This window comes from Chiloscyllium punctatum, chromosome 9, assembly GCF_047496795.1.
Source record: "Chiloscyllium punctatum isolate Juve2018m chromosome 9, sChiPun1.3, whole genome shotgun sequence".
NCBI classification, from domain to species: Eukaryota; Metazoa; Chordata; class Chondrichthyes; order Orectolobiformes; family Hemiscylliidae; genus Chiloscyllium; species Chiloscyllium punctatum.
Window position 1 is genome coordinate 40002334 of NC_092747.1, and position 17700 is coordinate 40020033.

Here is a 17700-nt window from a genome sequence, read left to right on the forward strand (position 1 = left end):
TTTTCAAATTTGGAATTTACTGACATCGAAACGCAACTGTCGAGTATCTTTATGTCATTTTTTTAAAAAATCAGTTTTCGATTTAACGACTGTGGAAATTTGTGTGGCAATGTGGCGTGAGTTATTTTCCAAATCTCTTCCACTTCGCGACTTCAATATATTCGGAGCTTTTCTGGCGAAATGTTTCTACAAGTTCCAGGATTTTTTTTGTTATTCGTAATAAAACACTGTTCAGTCGATGGTTTAATGCATACGCATTCTGCTTTCAGATATAAAATGGGACATACAATCTTGATTTTTAAAAAAAAATAATATCGTTGCAAGCGAAATCAAGCCGAAAACTTCAAGAAGCGCGAAATCCGATTTATGGAAATGTATTGATCAACCTTCGACTGACGTTCCGTCTCTTTTGAAACGTGTGCATGCTTTTTGTGCACGTTTTCGCTGTATATTCCTCACATTAACAGCAGCTCTGAATCGAGTCCAAAGTTTCTTTCGAAAGTTAATCAGTTTATAATGATCGTTTGTAGAATAGTGAGGTGTAGATAGAGTTAATGGTAGTTATCATTTCCCGAGGTTGGGAGATTTCAAGACTGTGGGGCACATTTTTAAGGTGCGAGGAAACAGATTTAAAAAAAGACATGGGGGCAATTCTTTTTACACAGAGGGTGGTTCGCGTGTGGAATGAACATCCTGAGGAACTGGTAGACCTGGGCACAATTACAACACTTAGAAGACATTTGGATAAATACATGAATAGGCAGGTTTGCGGGGATATGGAACAAGAGCAGGCAGGCGGGACTAGTTTAATTTTGATTATGTTCGGCATGGACTGGTTGAACCGAAGGATATGCTTCTGTGTTGTATGACTCTATGACCCTATGACAGATATCATTTATTCCATGAAATTCGCTCTGTTTCGATTAATTCTATTTCAGTCAGGTCAGCTGTAGTTGTCAAACTTATTAGAATCACGGGTCTTGAGCAAACCATAAAGAAATAAAAGACTTTAATCGCTGTTTTCTTAAACCTACTAATTTTACTTCACTCAATTGCACCTTTAGCATTTCCGAATAATAATTGTTGCAGCTACAAATTCTCCCAGCTTCCTGTTCTACTAAAGGAAATGAACACAAATCAATGCATTTACCAGCTCTCTGACTGAGCATTCATCATAATCGGTTTTCATAAAAATACCTCTTCGTGATGAGTTCTATTTTGTGATCATTACGCCCTAAATTCTGCAACGTCACATCACAGATAACATCTTCGTGAGTTCTCGTTAATATTTCACCTTCCAGAGACAGAAAGATGTTTTCATTAGTATTTGATTCTTATTTTAGCTCCCCTTTGCCCTGTTATATATACTGTATATAGTGCATCTGACCATGCTTCCAGTTAGAGTTATAGAGATGTACAGCACGGAAACAGACCCTTCGGTCCAACTCGTCCATGCCGACCAGATACCCCAACCTAACCTAGTCCCATTTGCCAGCACTTGGCCCATATCCCTCTAAACCCTTCCTGTTCAAATACCCACCCAGATGCCTTTTAGATGTTGTAAACGCACCAGCCTCCACCAATTCCACTGGCAGTTCATTCCAAACACTCACCACCCTCTACGTAATAAAGTTGCCCGTCCGGTCTCTTTTAAGTTTTTACCCTCTCACCCTAAACCTATGCCCTCTCGTTCTGGACTCCTCCACCCCAGGGAATAGACCTTGTCTATTTATCCTATCCAGAGCTCACTGAATTTGTGTAAAGTGTTCTAGCTGATTTTATCAAGAGGCTAATTATTAGCTCCCTCTCCCTCTCTCTCTCTCTGATCCTGTCTGATGTATTTTAAAATGAATTTTTAATAGATTCACGATGTGACCTGTAATTGGCCAAATCGCCATCTTTTGAACCTTGTGTGACTGGGTCCCTTCCACGATTCGTGTCTGAGTCACCCTGCAGAGCCAGTTAACCTTCCAAAGCTTTTTTTTAAAACTTTCTGGATGTGATTAATGATGTTGGTATCAGGAACGTTGAGGTTAAAGTGCGGAAGGTTGGAATGGAAGGAGAAAGCTTCTCAAACAATACTTGGTTGAATATGCAGCTCTTGAGCGAGTCGCTCCGCTCTCCTTATCTTTTTAAATGCAAATCTTTGGCTGTGCGAGTTAGTTGACGTCACCTGCCTTTAGTTTGCCATTACTAATAGAAGCTTGTAAACAATCGTTAATCATGTGGGACACGGGCGGATCGCCCTGATATCCTTTGGAGAGACACTGCTATAGGCAAACCAGGGAAAAAAGGAATAATCTGGATTTCTCCAAAACAGCATGCCGATTGCTCCCTGTCGCCAACATGTACGTGAGCTATCTTTTGGATAAAGACATGAGCATGTACTCGGGGCCCGTCCGGCATTCTGGCATCAATCTGGGCGCTCAGAATTTTGTCAGCCCGCCACAGTACCCGGACTATGCCGGCTATCATGTCCCCGGGGTAAATTTGGACAATCACCCGCAATCTTCCGGATCCTGGCCTTCTCCCTATGGTCCTTCCCGGGAGGACTGGGGTGCTTACGCTGCGCCTGCGAACCCGGTCCATGCCCTCAATACTTCACCAGGGACTCTGCCTTACAACCCTGCAGATTATAATTCGGTTCAGACCTCGGCAGCTGCCTCCATGCAGCCTTTAAACAATAACCTTCTGGAACAACCTTCTCCCAACAGCCAAAGACGCAATCCTTACCAATGGATGAGGAAACCAAATCAACAGCTATCAGCTACTGGTAAGACTTGTGTTTCATGTCCAAAAAACTTCCCAGGCAGAATGCAATGAGCAAATTGCTTCAGAGCTCCCTTTTGATATCACTACCAAAGTCCTTTCACCTTGGTCTATATTTGTAAAAAGTTGAGTTCTGCTAGACACGTCTCCTCAGGGGTTCTCCTGAAAAGACTCGCCTGCTCTTGGTTTTAGAGAGCACGGCTTTCTTAAACTGTCGACTACTTATTTAGAAAGACTGGCCACATCTTTAAAACAAATGCGACCGGTGCTTTTCTCTAGAATTGTCATCATTCTGGTTTTTTTAATATAGATGCGTGGATAGTATGTGAAGAAAATTATTCTGGTCATCCCCTCCAGTTATCATAGCGCGAGGGCGCATCCTGGAAAATAAAATGTTTGTGTTTGTAACAATTCCACTTCCGCAACCCTACCACATTTCGAGAAATTGATCGCATTTTTTTTATGTATATGCTGATTTTAAACTCAGAATCTCTGTATCGGAATCGATGTTGATAAATATTACTGGTGTTGGTTTTCACCCCTTGAAAGGAATCTTTAGCCCTTAGTTTCAGTTAAACACGATGAAAGAGTTCCTGTTCTCAAAGCTTTTTTTTTGCATTAAATCAGCGGTTTCTTAAATGCAACGTTTCCTCTTACCTCTAAGGGGACACCCAGTAGACTTGCAAAGGTTGATGTAGACAATGTACCAATATCTGCTATCCATCTATTTACTGTATGTATCAGTCCCTGTCAAACTGTCAGGAAATTCCGCTTAAACGCTAATAAATGAGGAGGTGATAGCTTGTCTGAATGCTTTCTATAATACTATCTAAAAAAAAGGCTCCATGTATGGAGGCAAGGTTAGCAGCATTTATTACAGTCGGTGCTTTCTCATGTGGACACTGGCTGTAACAGGCCAACGTAATGGCAATATTATTAATGTGTAAATGAACAGCAGTAAATTTGTAACGCAGTTGTGTGGCTTCTATTCATTCTACTTTCTTTCGCCTCAATGTATTCATTAACATCTTGATAAGGCCCTTAAAATGTAGAGGTATACTTTAATTGCAATAATTCCCAACCTTGTCATCGACATTCGAAGATTTTATAACCAATTTCGGCCATATAAATCAGTGAGCGATGTCGTCTAACAATTGTTTCTGTGTCATTAAGCAAATATTTTTATTAGTACCCGCTATTTTCCAAGGATTAAATCATTATATACTTTGATGAATAACCGATCTGAATACAGGTTACCATTCGCATACTGTAACTTAGAACGGCTGTCTCCTTTCGCCAAATGCTCATTCAAGATTGGCAATAAAGTTCTCCCAGCTTCCTAATGAGCATTAACTTTCAAAACTATTTCCAAGGGCACTCGAGAAACGAGATTGCTTTATTCACCCTGGTTTGTCTACAGACATATAATTATTCCTTTACCAACTTTAACTTCCATTTCTTAATTTCAAGTAGTATTTCTTCATTATCTAGCTTTGGAATAGGTATCTGGTACTTGGCTAAAATTTGAAATCGCGGATTTAAAACGGGCTTTAGCGAAGGGCTTATTGAGGGTCTACATTTCTCACCATTAGCCATTTTTCTGAGATTTATATTTAACGGCTAGAAGTTACAACGGCGCGAAAGTCCACCTTTGATTTGCATTGTCCCCAGACTCGCTCGTTGAGTGAAAGACAACGCTGACGGTTTAGCTCCTGTTTTAGGTCAAACTGAATGTGAAGAGGCAGCAACCCAGGCAACATCTCCATTGTAATGTAGATTAATATTAGCTTGAAGATTTGCACGGAGCTCAGATTTCTTTATTTATTTGATTTCCCTTTCTTCAAACTACTGGTAGGTCTAAGTATCAGAATCTTTCAGCAGTGACTACTTTGATAGCCACCTTTTTCTGCCTGCAAGTCCCAGCTTATTGTTCTGATTCCCTCTCGGAAAACGGTGACAAGTTTCGCAGCAAATAAAGAACTTTGACATTTCTGCATGATCCCATTTAGTTCCCAGGCCATCACGGAACAATAAATATTACTTTTCTGCCGAACGAAGTGCTACCCCTGGCATATATCTATCTAAATGAGTACTTAAAAGAAAACAAAAGTTTCTGTGAATTTATGACACAAAATCTATTCAAATCAATTTCACTTTATTGTCCATAAGGAAATTCATTACGGGTACGCTGTTTGTTCGTGTATGAAAATGCATATAATTGAGTAGTAGAAGACTTTTTTTAAAGCAAACCTATTACAGTAGTGTAACTTTAATTAAAATGTGTTAGAATTATTCCAATGCAGTATTCAGCATCTCTTCGCTAAACAATTAATTTTTCAGTATGCAAGTCTTATAAATACATATTTAAAAACTTTGAAATAAATAAGCACAGCACATAACAGCCTCACCTGTAAATATCACAGTTGCTTAATACCTTCGGTTTGCGAAGTAAATCTATTTCAAATAAATTGCAGAAACCAAATTGAAAAAAAGTTCTATTTTGAATAAATATCGATATTAGACTCGACGTTCTCTCTTTCGTAAAATGCATTTTTTTTTAACTTTCATCTAGTTTATATAGAATTGAGTTTTGAGTAAACTCGAATAAAAATAGAATTAAGAATCTTGTTCCCAGTGAGCTTGCTGACCCTTCCATTTCACAGCCAGTGATTATTTGTGTAATTCTTGCTTCGTGAGATAAGCCGTGTGTTTTTAGATGATTAATGTGTCTTTTTAAAAATACATTTGTCAGATGATTTTTTTTGGCATTCTAAAAATGCCCTGTTGTGTGTCTCCGCCCCAAATCCAACCTTAATCTTTGAAGCAGGTTCCTATTGAAATTCTTCAGCATTCTTCAGGATTGGGGGTTTACATGTAAATGTGCGGAGGTCTGTGATGAAAGGTTTTGCCGCCATTTGTTCAAGAGTGGCAATTCAAACAGAATGGGGTTGTTATTCCGTCACTGAAAAATGCTCTTTGATAAGATCGCCTTGTACTGCATTGTTTGAGCCGTGTTCCACTTGAAACAGCTGTATACAGCTTCCCTGGATCAGACATGTTTCCTCACGGGGTGCCTTTTGTTGTGGTTTGCAGCGCATTACCTGAACAAAGTCAGCCTGCCGGCGTAAATCGCCGAACCACAGGGGGAAAAAAAATGAGAAGAGGCTGTGTCCCAAAGGGGAATAAAAGATTTTAGCGGAATGATGTTTTAATTCACCAACACAACCGTTTGCGTCAAATAGTTCTTTGGGTGAACTATACAGCTGCAGTTCCACCTGTTGGTCTGCTGTCCCCTCAGGGATGATGAACTACTACCTAAAACCAGGCTTTAGCTCTCAGACGGGTCTCATTTCGTCTGCTTTTTTTTTTGGAGATGGTGAACATTCTCCAAATACTCACATGTCACATTTCCCGCAGAGGCGACTGTTGTGTGTTAAGTTATTCAGATCCTTCATTTTCTCTGGACAGGTTTGACCAGTCCGCACTCCAACTAATGTTTGCCCCACCAAATACCATCAGCAAACCAACCATAGGCTTCCACACTCGTTTGGTGGAAATGGGGACCGGTCCAACATTTCATTCCGCTGTTACTTCAAACCCAGGCCTTACGGCACCGGCAAAACACACACGGGATTCATATTTTTTTCCCCCAACAGATTCATTCTTGATTAACACGAACGATTCCGGATTCTCGAAGCGCGGCGTTTGTAAAAGATCATCGTCCTCTCTAAATTGAAACCACTTTGATTTCCTGCAGATATCTGGAGAAACGCGGGTGAAGAGCCTTTGTAATTTTGCTCAAGGCCCTCTCCAAATCTTTAACCATTTGATCCTTAATGTTCTGCCGCTGTGCTCTTGCTTATATAAGGGGAGAGGTTCCCAACAAGAAATATTAGAGATCAGGGCCGGAAGCTGCGAGATTTAATTTGAAAGTTCTAGTCTAACCAGAAACCCGAGAAACCGAAATAGGCTCTGGGTTTGCCCGAGGTTCGGCCAGTGGCGTTTGTTTTGCAATTGACTGATTTTTCAAAGTTCTTATTTCAACACGGACCGCAATATTGACACAGACGTGCACGGCATTCTTTACAATATTCAGTGAAATAAATGCTGGGCAGCAGTAGATGGTGAAGAATAGAGGTAAAAGATTTATAATGTAAAGAGCCCAATAAACCAGAGAGACATATTCGGATGCGTCTCGCTGCTGGAGGAACTGAGCTTGACAGCACTCTGTAGGTTAAACCCGGGCGGCTACTATATTTTGTGTCCTACTTAAACGTTTAGGTTCAGCTATTGATTGCTCTCGAGTAACCTTTTATTCTAGTAGGCCAGGCGGTATTTTTCCTTTTGTGTTTGTTGAGCCCTCCAGATCAATCGCCTTGACATGCGGCGAATTCAGGTTTATATCGGAGAAAATGAAACAATCTCAGTGCACTGAAGAAATCCTTACAAGTCACCGTGGTCTTTGCTAAAGAACGGACACACTATTTCAGAAGTGTCCGTGCATCAACGTGTGTGTTAATTTGTTAATCAAGTCAACAGCACGAGAAACAAAATCACTGCAGGTTCAATAATATTTATCAGACGCTTCAGATAGATTTGAATGGTAGGGCAGTGTCGAATGCCTCCTCCAGCTCTATCTTATTAACGCATTCAATTTTGTGCCTCTAAAAGGTTCACTTGTTTCAGTAACCCTAAAGAGTCGCATCACAACAATGTGGAGCTCACTTCGCTTATATTTATTAGATGGGCTTCTGCTCCCATTGCAGATAAAACAAGAACAAAGGACAAATATCGAGTGGTGTACACGGATCACCAGAGACTGGAGCTCGAGAAAGAGTTTCATTACAGCCGCTACATCACGATCCGGCGCAAAGCGGAGCTGGCAGTGAATTTGGGGCTTTCTGAGAGGCAGGTCAGTCACAACCGCGAACACACTCCCTCAATCGGCGCCATCACTGTATCGGCAGAGCGCCTCGCATATTTCATTCGCAGTCATTTCTCAACCCATTCCCTCTCCACTTCTGATTGAGGGAGGATGCCTTGACTCATTTCCCCGTTTGAAAATTACATTTGACAATGTAACTCAGTCCAGTGATAAATATGACGTCCGAATCTCAGGGAAGGATGTAGTCGCTATAGCTGTGTAAATCTTGAGAGGCGATTTTATTTGGCAGATGTCAGTTGCTTAAAAGGTCTTCTTTCACAATATTGAATTATCACTAATGGGGGGGGGGGGGGGGGGTAAAAGCCGGGATATTTTACCTCTACCTGGGCAGGCCAATATTTGTGATGTGCACCACACGCAGAGCTAAGATTAGCGACCTCAAAAAACAAGAAGAAAATTAAAACTTGGATTCTTCAGTTTATCATGATCAATAAGTCTGGCTCTTTGTAGAAGCAGCGCTTCCAAAGCCAGTGCTTCCAAATAAAACTATCGGATTGTAACCTGGTGTTGTGTGATTTTTAAATACATCTGGCGGAGTCATCCTTTCATAATGATGTTTTTTTTAAAAAAAAGCTAATTTGATACATTAGAAATAATTTCGTAAATTTATACGGAACAGCTGGTAATATAAATAGAAAGTTTAATTAAATCACCGTCCCATACAAACGAGCCATCTATAGTGCGTCCAGTTCCCATTAGATATTTCAGTATAGGTTTATAACTGTAATATATATTGTACTTTCAGCGATTTTATATGCATTTCCGTCATATTTTGGCACAACTCACCTATATAGATTTCCACTCGAGGTGGCTGATTTATTTCAATGAGTAGCAATACCGCCGTGTGTATTGAAGTACATTCATCGCTGGAAGTTAAATATAATTTTATTTGCAGGTTTCTATTGGCAAGTTACAAGAAAATTGTTAAATGGAAGTTTATTGTTTTTCGAACAAGAACTGCGTCCTAAAAAGCGACGTCATTACCCGAAACTCTAATTTGCATGGTTTAACAGTGCTCTTCAAATTACTCAAATCGATTTAATTTTATTTTGTAATTTATTCCGTCCAAATGTCCCAGTCAGTGCGCGTGTCACTCCTGGGCCTTTGAACATAATTTGGTTGTATCGTGAGTTGATCTTATTGTTCTAAGTTAGTTTTCGTTCGTTATTTTCAGGTCAAGATCTGGTTTCAGAATAGAAGAGCAAAAGAGCGGAAACTAACGAAAAAGAAGTTGCAACAGCAGTCCCAACAGGGCTCGGCCCAGCTGAGTCCAGCTCCTCCCGGGACAGCCGCTTCTCTTTCGGTTACTAACGGCGGAATACTGGCTGCCAACAGCGGTGTTTTACCTGGCACGGTCTCTCAGTGAACCTCCTTCAGATTTTCAGACAGACAGAGAGAGACACAGGGGGAGAAAGTGAGAACCCGCATCTCCGTATACCGGGAGCTCCACATTTATCAGTAGCCAACAAAGAGTTTTTACAGCACTCCAGGGATACATTATGAAAGCATTGGACATTTTTATATCTGACATTGTTTGGACATTTCATTGCAGACTTGAAGAAGCAGCCATGAGATTCTGATCGCTAAACAGCACTGAGGATCTGCCACGGGCACACCGACAATGTGAATCGACTGTAACTTGGATTCTCTTGTTCTGTTTTCTGGTTATAAAAATACTGACATGTTCTGTTTAACATAGACGCCAACTGGGTTATTGGGTCTCAGAAACACAATCAGTTGCATTTCGATATTTCAAATGTGAACCTCGTCCCTCTTCAGAAATGCTCCTGAATTGAATTGTACTTATTTTAATTACTTTTGTCAGCTTTGGATGTATATAAGTTGGTATTTCCTCATTTAAAGATACTTTTGTAAATCTAATACGCTAGTTGTAAACAAACCAGTTTATTACATTGTAGATTTGAAAGTTTGAATTCTGAATCACAGATTTGATTTATTTTACCAGATGTTGATTGTAATTTTGCAGTACTGTTTTATCTGGTGTGGGGAGGGGAGGCGAGGGTGACTCATTCTTGTTGCTCTGGGGCATCGAAGGTAGTAAATCATCCATTTTGGGTGCATTTGGAAAGAGAGAAAAGCACTTTCACAGAAGTTAATGGATTGGTTTTACAATAGCCAGATCGCCGACAATTGCTTAACGATCTGCTAATGCTTTATATGTGTACTGCACAAGGACATCCACAATGTTGAGCCATTTTGAAAATTGCAGTTATAATGCCCTGGCACTTAACAGTGTATGTAGAATGTGGGTGCCTTCCTACAAACTGCTATACAAATTGGTAACATACTCCAATCTCAATTTTCACGAAATGCAAAGGGTTACGTCCGCAGTACGTTTGTCCAACAACATGCAAAAATGCGATTGACTTGTGTTTCTTTTATTTTTTGTTCAGTAATAATTTAGTCATACGCATTCAGGCAAGATTTAATTTAATATAAACTGACATTCAGTCTTTTTAATATTGAAGCCAATTGAGATGAGAAGGTCCGCTGCTTGTGTGCAAGAGTAGAATAGGTCACACTATCACTTTGTTCAGTGTACTGGAAAACGTACTTTGATACTTCCTACATACTATCGAATAAATAGAGCTAGATAATTGATCTTATTGCCGATGAGTTGACTGGCGTTGCTACGCGTTGCTGTGAAACGGCAAACCATAAAATTGTGTTTGATGGCGAACCTGAGCAGAAGAGTTGTTTGTACAATGGATGCAGGGCAAAAGTCAGCATTGTTCTGCTGGGGGAGATTAGAAATTTGCAAAGTATAAAACAGCAAAATTGGCGCATTGTTCTGATGGGAGAGATTACAAATTTGCAAAGTGTAACACAGCAAAATCTGCGCCAATGAAGCTTGCATATTTTAGAAGAAATCAAATACAAAGGGTCACATTAATTTTCCAATAAGACCTTTCACTCACTCAATGAGTGCTTTCATATTAATTCGGAAGAAAGAAAATACCAACATTTAGTTGTGGTGTAGAATAATCATACAATGCAATCACGATATCTAGTGACCAAGTTTAGTAACTTGGAGTTAAACGCCTTATCCAATACTACCTGTTTCTAGGCAAATCTGTTTTGCTAAAATGAGATTTTGTTCCTTATCTAATAAGCCTGAGCGACATAGGAAAAGTCAGAAGTTTAAAACAAATTCTCTGTGCATCTTTCCGGAGGGGGTCGCTGAATTTCATTGTCCTCTTTAGGAGCCTGTCACAAAGCTCAGTGTTCCTGAGTCCATCGCGAGGTTTGTGGTCAGATGGTCAAATCCTTTCTTCACCAAGTCTAGACTTAACACATTACAACAGTGTCATCACATAACTTTGCACAATTTGTATTTTTTAAACAAGTTAAATACCGTGAGATGAATAAATTTATTCATACATCCAGACATCAAGCTACTGAATAATAGGTAACTACTTTTAATGTCCAGCCAACGTGGTCATATAACCCAGAAAACTGTGCGATGTGCTGTCAGAACAGTAGCACATGTACAACCGTACAGGGTAAGAACGAGATTGCTTTCTATGTTTAGTGTTGATGTTTGTAAGTTAACTCACGGGTAAAGCGGTATGTGAAACTTTGGCATCTTTGACATCTTTTGCTTTGATAAAAATCTGATTTAACGACCTGCCGCAATGTCTCAGGCCCTACCATATAGTGTCAAGATCAGTGCTGGAAAAGCACAGCAGGCAAGTCAGCATCCCTGGAGCAGGAAAATCTACGTTTCAGGCAAAAGCCCGCTTTCGTAACACTTTACTGGTTGAGTCGGCATCTTGTACTTCTGTACATATTCATACATAACCTCTCCTTGCCAAGACCAGTGTTAGGCATAATGTAAAATCCTGAAAAGGTAGTTTATTTGCCTAACCCTCTCCTGGCCAAGCGACATTCGTCACACTGGTCACTAGCAAATATACCTTTAGAATATTGTGTTCAGTTTTGGGAAGCACACACCATATTAATACCGAAAAGAATAGGTTCATCTTAGATATCAGGAGGAGTGAGGCCACGTAAAAGAGAAAAAAACAAGCATGTCTCACAATATTTCAATAGGTTGTAAAGGGAGAAGTTGTGCTTTAAAAAGTGCCAGTAATTCTGGAATATAGATAAATGTGAAGCAAGATACCAGAAATAAAATGGCCTTGCTCAAGAAGTCACTTGCACGAAGTACTTTGTAAACTTAAGACCACATAATAATGATGTTTGAAATACAATTGACATCATTAAAAATATTCTGAACAGTGACCCATTTGGTGCCAAATCGTTTCCCGATTACCATCAAAGGTCTGTGATCAAATATTACTTTCAAGCTGGTATTTGTTTGACAAGACTATACTTGGTGAAGAACCTGACCATTTGACCACAGATCTAGCAATAACTCATGGATACTGAGCCATGACAGTTACTGAAGAGGCTACAGGAACGTCAGGGAATGAAATTTAACGAGAGGTGCCCCTAACCACTTCTCCCTGACAGTCACTCAGTGGCATGACTGAATCAGGCACTGTTAATGTGCTGCGTGTTACCATTGGCCAAAACAAAAGCCAGACTGGATCGCCATCTTTGATCAAAAGAACAGGTTGGTGGCTGGACATTTTGTAGACAGTGATTCATCCTCTGCCTCCCCAGAGCCTGTTCCCCCATCTACAAAGCTCATACCAGGAGTGTGATAGGATACTCTCCACTTGTCTGGATGAGTACAGCTCAATACCATTCAGTACAAAGCAACTGATTTGATTGGCATCCGACCCAGTACCTGAAACATTTGGTCCTACCATCTGCAAGGTGCAGCCACTTGCTTGTGCTTTGTTTTTTGACAGCACCTTCTAAAGCTTTACCGCCGAGAAAAACAAGGGCAGGTTGCACAGGGGAACACCACCAGCTTTAGGTTCCTCTCCAAGTCACACACCAACCTGACATCTTCACCGTCGCTGGGTCCTCCTGCTGCCTCCCGAACAGCATTGTTGGTGAGCACAAGTGATTCATTTTACCACCAAAGGGACAAGTGAATGGTGGACTATAAATACACGCTTAACAATTCTCACAAGTGTATATTGTTTTAAAAAACGCGGAATTGTTTACTAGTAATTACAAAACACCGTATTTTCACATTTTAAACAATGGCGTGAGCTTGTTTCCGGGAATGACTCACCTGGTCAAACCAGCAAACTGTGCGATTTCGGAAATAAATCTGCTCGGGTTCTCATCTAAAAATGCCCTCATTTGTAATGCTGCGGCCTTCGTTTTTACAGCCGCTTATAACTGGGAAGGAAACCTCTCTGGTGATATTATTGGGACGAAAGAATCTACCTAATGCAATATTAAACTATGAACCTTTTTAGCTGATAACAAATTCCTTTAGAACGCACGGATTCCGTTGCTTATAACAGAATTCTTACCATCTTAAATCTTAATGGGAATGGCTTCAAGTGTCTCGCTCATTAACACGGCGACACAGATGGCGAAATGGCTCATTAAGAATTTAAAAGGCAGAAGCTCGATAAGTTATGGTTCTTCCTGAAACACCCATTAATATTGTATTACAGTCAGTTCGCTGTGTACTTTCCTCGGAATAACAAATATGTTGGTTACACTCCGGGCACCAGTGATCTCTAGCCAACAGGTGGCAGTATGGCATCGTATATGTTATTTTTCTCTGCTTACGGTATTTCTATAATTATTAATATAGTTCCACCTAAATATCTGCTTTCCATTCTTGCCAAACAATGAACAGTTTTTTTTGGCAACTCAACGATTTGTTAATTTGGTGCCAATCGCGTTTCGGTTAACAGCACTCTACCCTTTCAAGAAAAGGTTTGTGGGTTCGAATCCCGGTCTATCGACTTAAACAGAAAAATCTCGGCTAACATTCCGGGCGGCAATGAAGTCTTCTAAAAGATTGAACATTAACCTGAGATCCTATCTGCTCTTCCAGCTGCATGTAAAATATTCAATAGCATGATTTTGAATTCCAACAGGGAAGATATCCCCACTGTCCAGGATCAATATTTATCAATGAGACCATCAATAATCCAAACTCAATCAATGTCTCAAGAGCAGACTTTTTTAAAAAAAAGTGGACAGGATGTGGATGTCACCAGCTAGGCCGGTATATTCATTGCCCATAGAGAAGGTGACAGCAAGCTGTCTTATTGATCTGCTGAGCCCATAGAGGGTGGTGGGAGATGAAATCACAGAAAAGGGCTTCTTGAATTTTGAGCCAACAACAGTGAGGCAATAACACTCCAAGTCAAGATGGTGTGTGACCTGCAGATGGTGGTGAGCCACTTCTGACCTTACGATGGAGGGGAGGTTATTGGTGAAGCACTTGGAAATGTTTGGGCCTATACACTACCCTAAGGAACTCCTGCAGAGATGCCCTAGAACGGAAACGATTGACTGCCAACAATGAACCCACTCTCTGCTCTTAGAGAGTATGAGAGTCTCACCTTAGGGATCAGTCTGATGAGCATTTGATGCACTCCATCAATAGCAAGTACATTGTTTCTTAGGTAAGGAATCAAAAACTACACATGGTATTCCAGCCATGATTTCATCAAGATGCTGCACAACTGCAGTGAGAGGTCTTTGCTCCAGTACTCAAATATATTTACAATCTAGGGCAACATGTCAATTGCTTTCCTAAGTGCTAACTGTATCTGCAAGTTTGCTTTCAATGAATAGGGTAGGACACCCAGGTCCCTTTGTACATCTTGTTTTCCCAATCTATCTCCATTTAAATAATTCTTTGGTATTCTGTTTTTTCTTATTGAAGTGGACAGCTTCACAATTATCCACATTATACTGTATTTGCCCATACTCTCAATTTGTCTAAGTTGCTCTGCAGTCTCTCACCCAGAAATTTCTTCATCTGAATTGTGAATAGCTACTCTCCAAGTACTGATCTCTAGATAGCCCACTTGCCACTGCTTTCCACTCTGAAAATGACCCATTTATTCCCATTATTCTTGTTTCCTGTCTGACAACCAATTTTCAATTCATGCCGCCAGTCCCATGTACTTTGATTTTGCACAATAACCTTTGTGTGGGACTTTCTCAAAATCCAATAACCCACATGGTGTTCCTTACCTATCCTAATAGTTATTTCTTCGAGAATGCTCCAGTAAGTTTGTCAAACTCAGTTTTGCTTTCATGAATCCACACTGACTGTATAATACCATTGGGATTTTTAACTATTCTGTTACCAGGATAATAGACTCAAGCACGTTCCCTGTGACTGATGTTCGGATAATCAGTTTTCTTCTTAATTCATTTTTTAGACAGTGGGGTTGGATTTTTCACTTTCAAATCTGCCAGAACTGTTGCCAAATTTGCAGAATTGTGGAAGATGACAAACATTGCATCCAGTATCTCCACAACTACAGGTACTTAATTTTGTACCCTAGGATGTACATTACCAGACCCTGGTTATTCATTAGCTTTCAGTCCCATTAATATTGCAAGTACTTCTTCTTGATAATAGTAATTTCCCTCAATTCTTCCTTCCCTTTGCCTTTCTCGCATTTCTGGCAAGTTTATTTTGTATTTATTTTCCAAAGACAGAAGAAAGTTGTTGTTTACGTGATTTGCCACTTCATTGTTCATCATGGTCGAATCTTCTGTTTTAGACTGTAAGGGGTTCACATCTGTCTTCACTAACATTTGTCATTTTTTTTAAATTTCAAAAATATATTTTATTCATAAAAATATTTTGGTATCTATGCAATTGGTGATGCCATTCATATATATACATTCCATTTCTTTACATACAGAGATCAGACTTAATTATTCGTATAAGCAAGTCTGTACATTGACCATCCAGATGTTTAGCTGAGGGTCAGCGGAGCCCAATTACTGAGTGGGCCTCCTGTTCTTCTTAGGCAGGCAGACCTCACATGGCGGTCTTTCCCCACTGCACCTTGGCAGCAGCTGCCCAAGCTTCAATGCGCCCCTCAGCACGTAGTCCTGGACCTTGGAATGTGCCAGTCTGCAACACTCAGTCAGAGTCAACTCCTTCACCTGGAAGATCAACAGGTTTTGGACAGACCAAAGAGCGCCTTTCACCGAGCTGATGATCCTCCAGGCACAGTTAATGTTAGTCTTGGTGTGCGTCCCAGGGAACAGTCCGTAGAGCATGGAGTCCTGCGTCACGGAGCTTCTCGGGATGATCTTTGACAAACACCACTACATTCCAGAAGGAGGTATGTGGCAGTCTCGTCCCCTTCACAGCCGCTTCAAGGGCAGCATGCGGTGGGTCAGAGAGTCCAGGTGTGCATGAAGGATCTGACCGGCAGAGCCCTTCTCACCATCAGCCAAGCCATGTCTTGGTGCTTGTTTGAAAGTTCTGGCGATGAGGCATTCTGCCAAATGACTTTGACAGTCTGCTCAGGGAACCACTCAATAGGATCCGCCCTCCCCTTTTCTCGAAGGGTCTCATGGTCACTACATGCTGACCACTTCCTGATGGATTTGTGGTCAGAGGTGCTTTTCTTCATAAATTTCTCCATGAAGGACAGGTGATACAGAATGGTCCAACTACTTGGAGCGTTCCGCGGCAGCGAGGCCAGGCCCATCCTTCGCAACACCAGGGATAGGTAGAACCTCAGTACGTAGTGACACTTGGTGTTTGCGTACGGGGGATCCACAGACAGCTTGATGCAGCCAAACACAAAGGTGGCCATCAGGGTGAGGATGGCATTGGGTGTGTTTTTGCCCAGATCTTTATACATTGTATCCTTTCTGACCCAAGTGACTGCGGCAGCACAGGTTTTGGGAATAGGCCAGACTTGTGCCACAAATAACAACAATGACAATACCTCACACCTGACGACTAGGTTTTTACCCGCGATAGAGAGCGATCGTTGTTCCCATCTGCCCAGTTTCTGTCTCACTTTACTGCTACGCTCCTCCCAATACTTGGTGCATGCCCCCAGCCCCTCTAAACCAAATACCCAGGTGGTCAGTCCTGAGGGTGAAGGGGATAGAGGATTGGTTGGCCCAATTCCCAAAGAGCATGGCCTTGATTTACCTTGGCCCACAAGGCCCGATCAAACTGGTCACATATGCACATGAGTCTGTGCACGGACAGAGGTTCCGAGCAGAAAACGGTGACATCATCCATGTACAGGGAGGCCTTAACCTGTACACCCCCACTGCCAGAAATAGTCACCCCTCTCAGGCACACATCCTTCCTGATGGACTATGCAAATTGATCTATGCAGCATACAAACAAGGCAAGAGAGAGAGGGCAGCCCTGCCTGACTCCAGATCTGACTGGGAAACATTCTGATTCCCACCCATTAATTGAGACTGCACTGACAATGTTGGTGTAGAGCAGTCAGATCCAATTGCAGATTCCCTCCCCAAAGCCCATTTTGGAGAGAACAACTCTCATATACATATGCTAAATCCTGTCAAAGACTTTCTCCTGGTCCAGGCTGATGAGGAAGGTGTCCACCCCCCTGTCCTGCACATAGGCAATCGTAAACCTGAGGAGTGTGAGACTCTCAGCGATCTTCCTGCTCGGTACAGCACAGGTTTGGTCAGGTGAATCACTAACCTTTATCATTTTATGTAATTACAGAAGCTTTTGCAGCCCACTTTAACATTACTTGCAAGTTTATCCTCACAATCTATTAGATTTAGATTAGATTAGATTACATTACATTACAGTGTGGAAACAGGCCCTTCAGCCCAACATGTCCACACCGACCCGCCGAAGCGCAACCCACCCATACCCCTACATTTACCCCTTACCTAACACTACGGGCAATTTAGCATGGCCAATTCACCTGACCTGCACATCTTTGGACTGTGGGAGGAAACCGGAGCACCCGGAGGAAACCCACGCAGACACGGGGAGAATGTGCAAACTCCACACAGGCGGGAATTGAACCCGGGTCTCAGGCGCTGTGAGGCAGCAGTGCTAACCACTGTGCCCCCGTTCCTCTCTTAATCAACTTCTC

The 17700-nt window shown here is 41.4% G+C and overlaps 1 protein-coding gene across 1 annotated transcript; it reads left to right on the forward strand.

Moving 5' to 3' along the window:
- Positions 1-2107: 2107 nt before the first annotated feature.
- LOC140481315 (homeobox protein CDX-1-like) lies at positions 2108-10415 on the forward strand. Its single transcript, XM_072577297.1, has 3 exons — positions 2108-2773; positions 7536-7681; positions 8889-10415. The coding sequence occupies exons 1-3, from the start codon at positions 2347-2349 to the stop codon at positions 9078-9080; spliced, it is 765 nt and encodes a 254-aa protein (XP_072433398.1). The 5' UTR covers positions 2108-2346; the 3' UTR covers positions 9081-10415.
- Positions 10416-17700: the final 7285 nt, after the last annotated feature.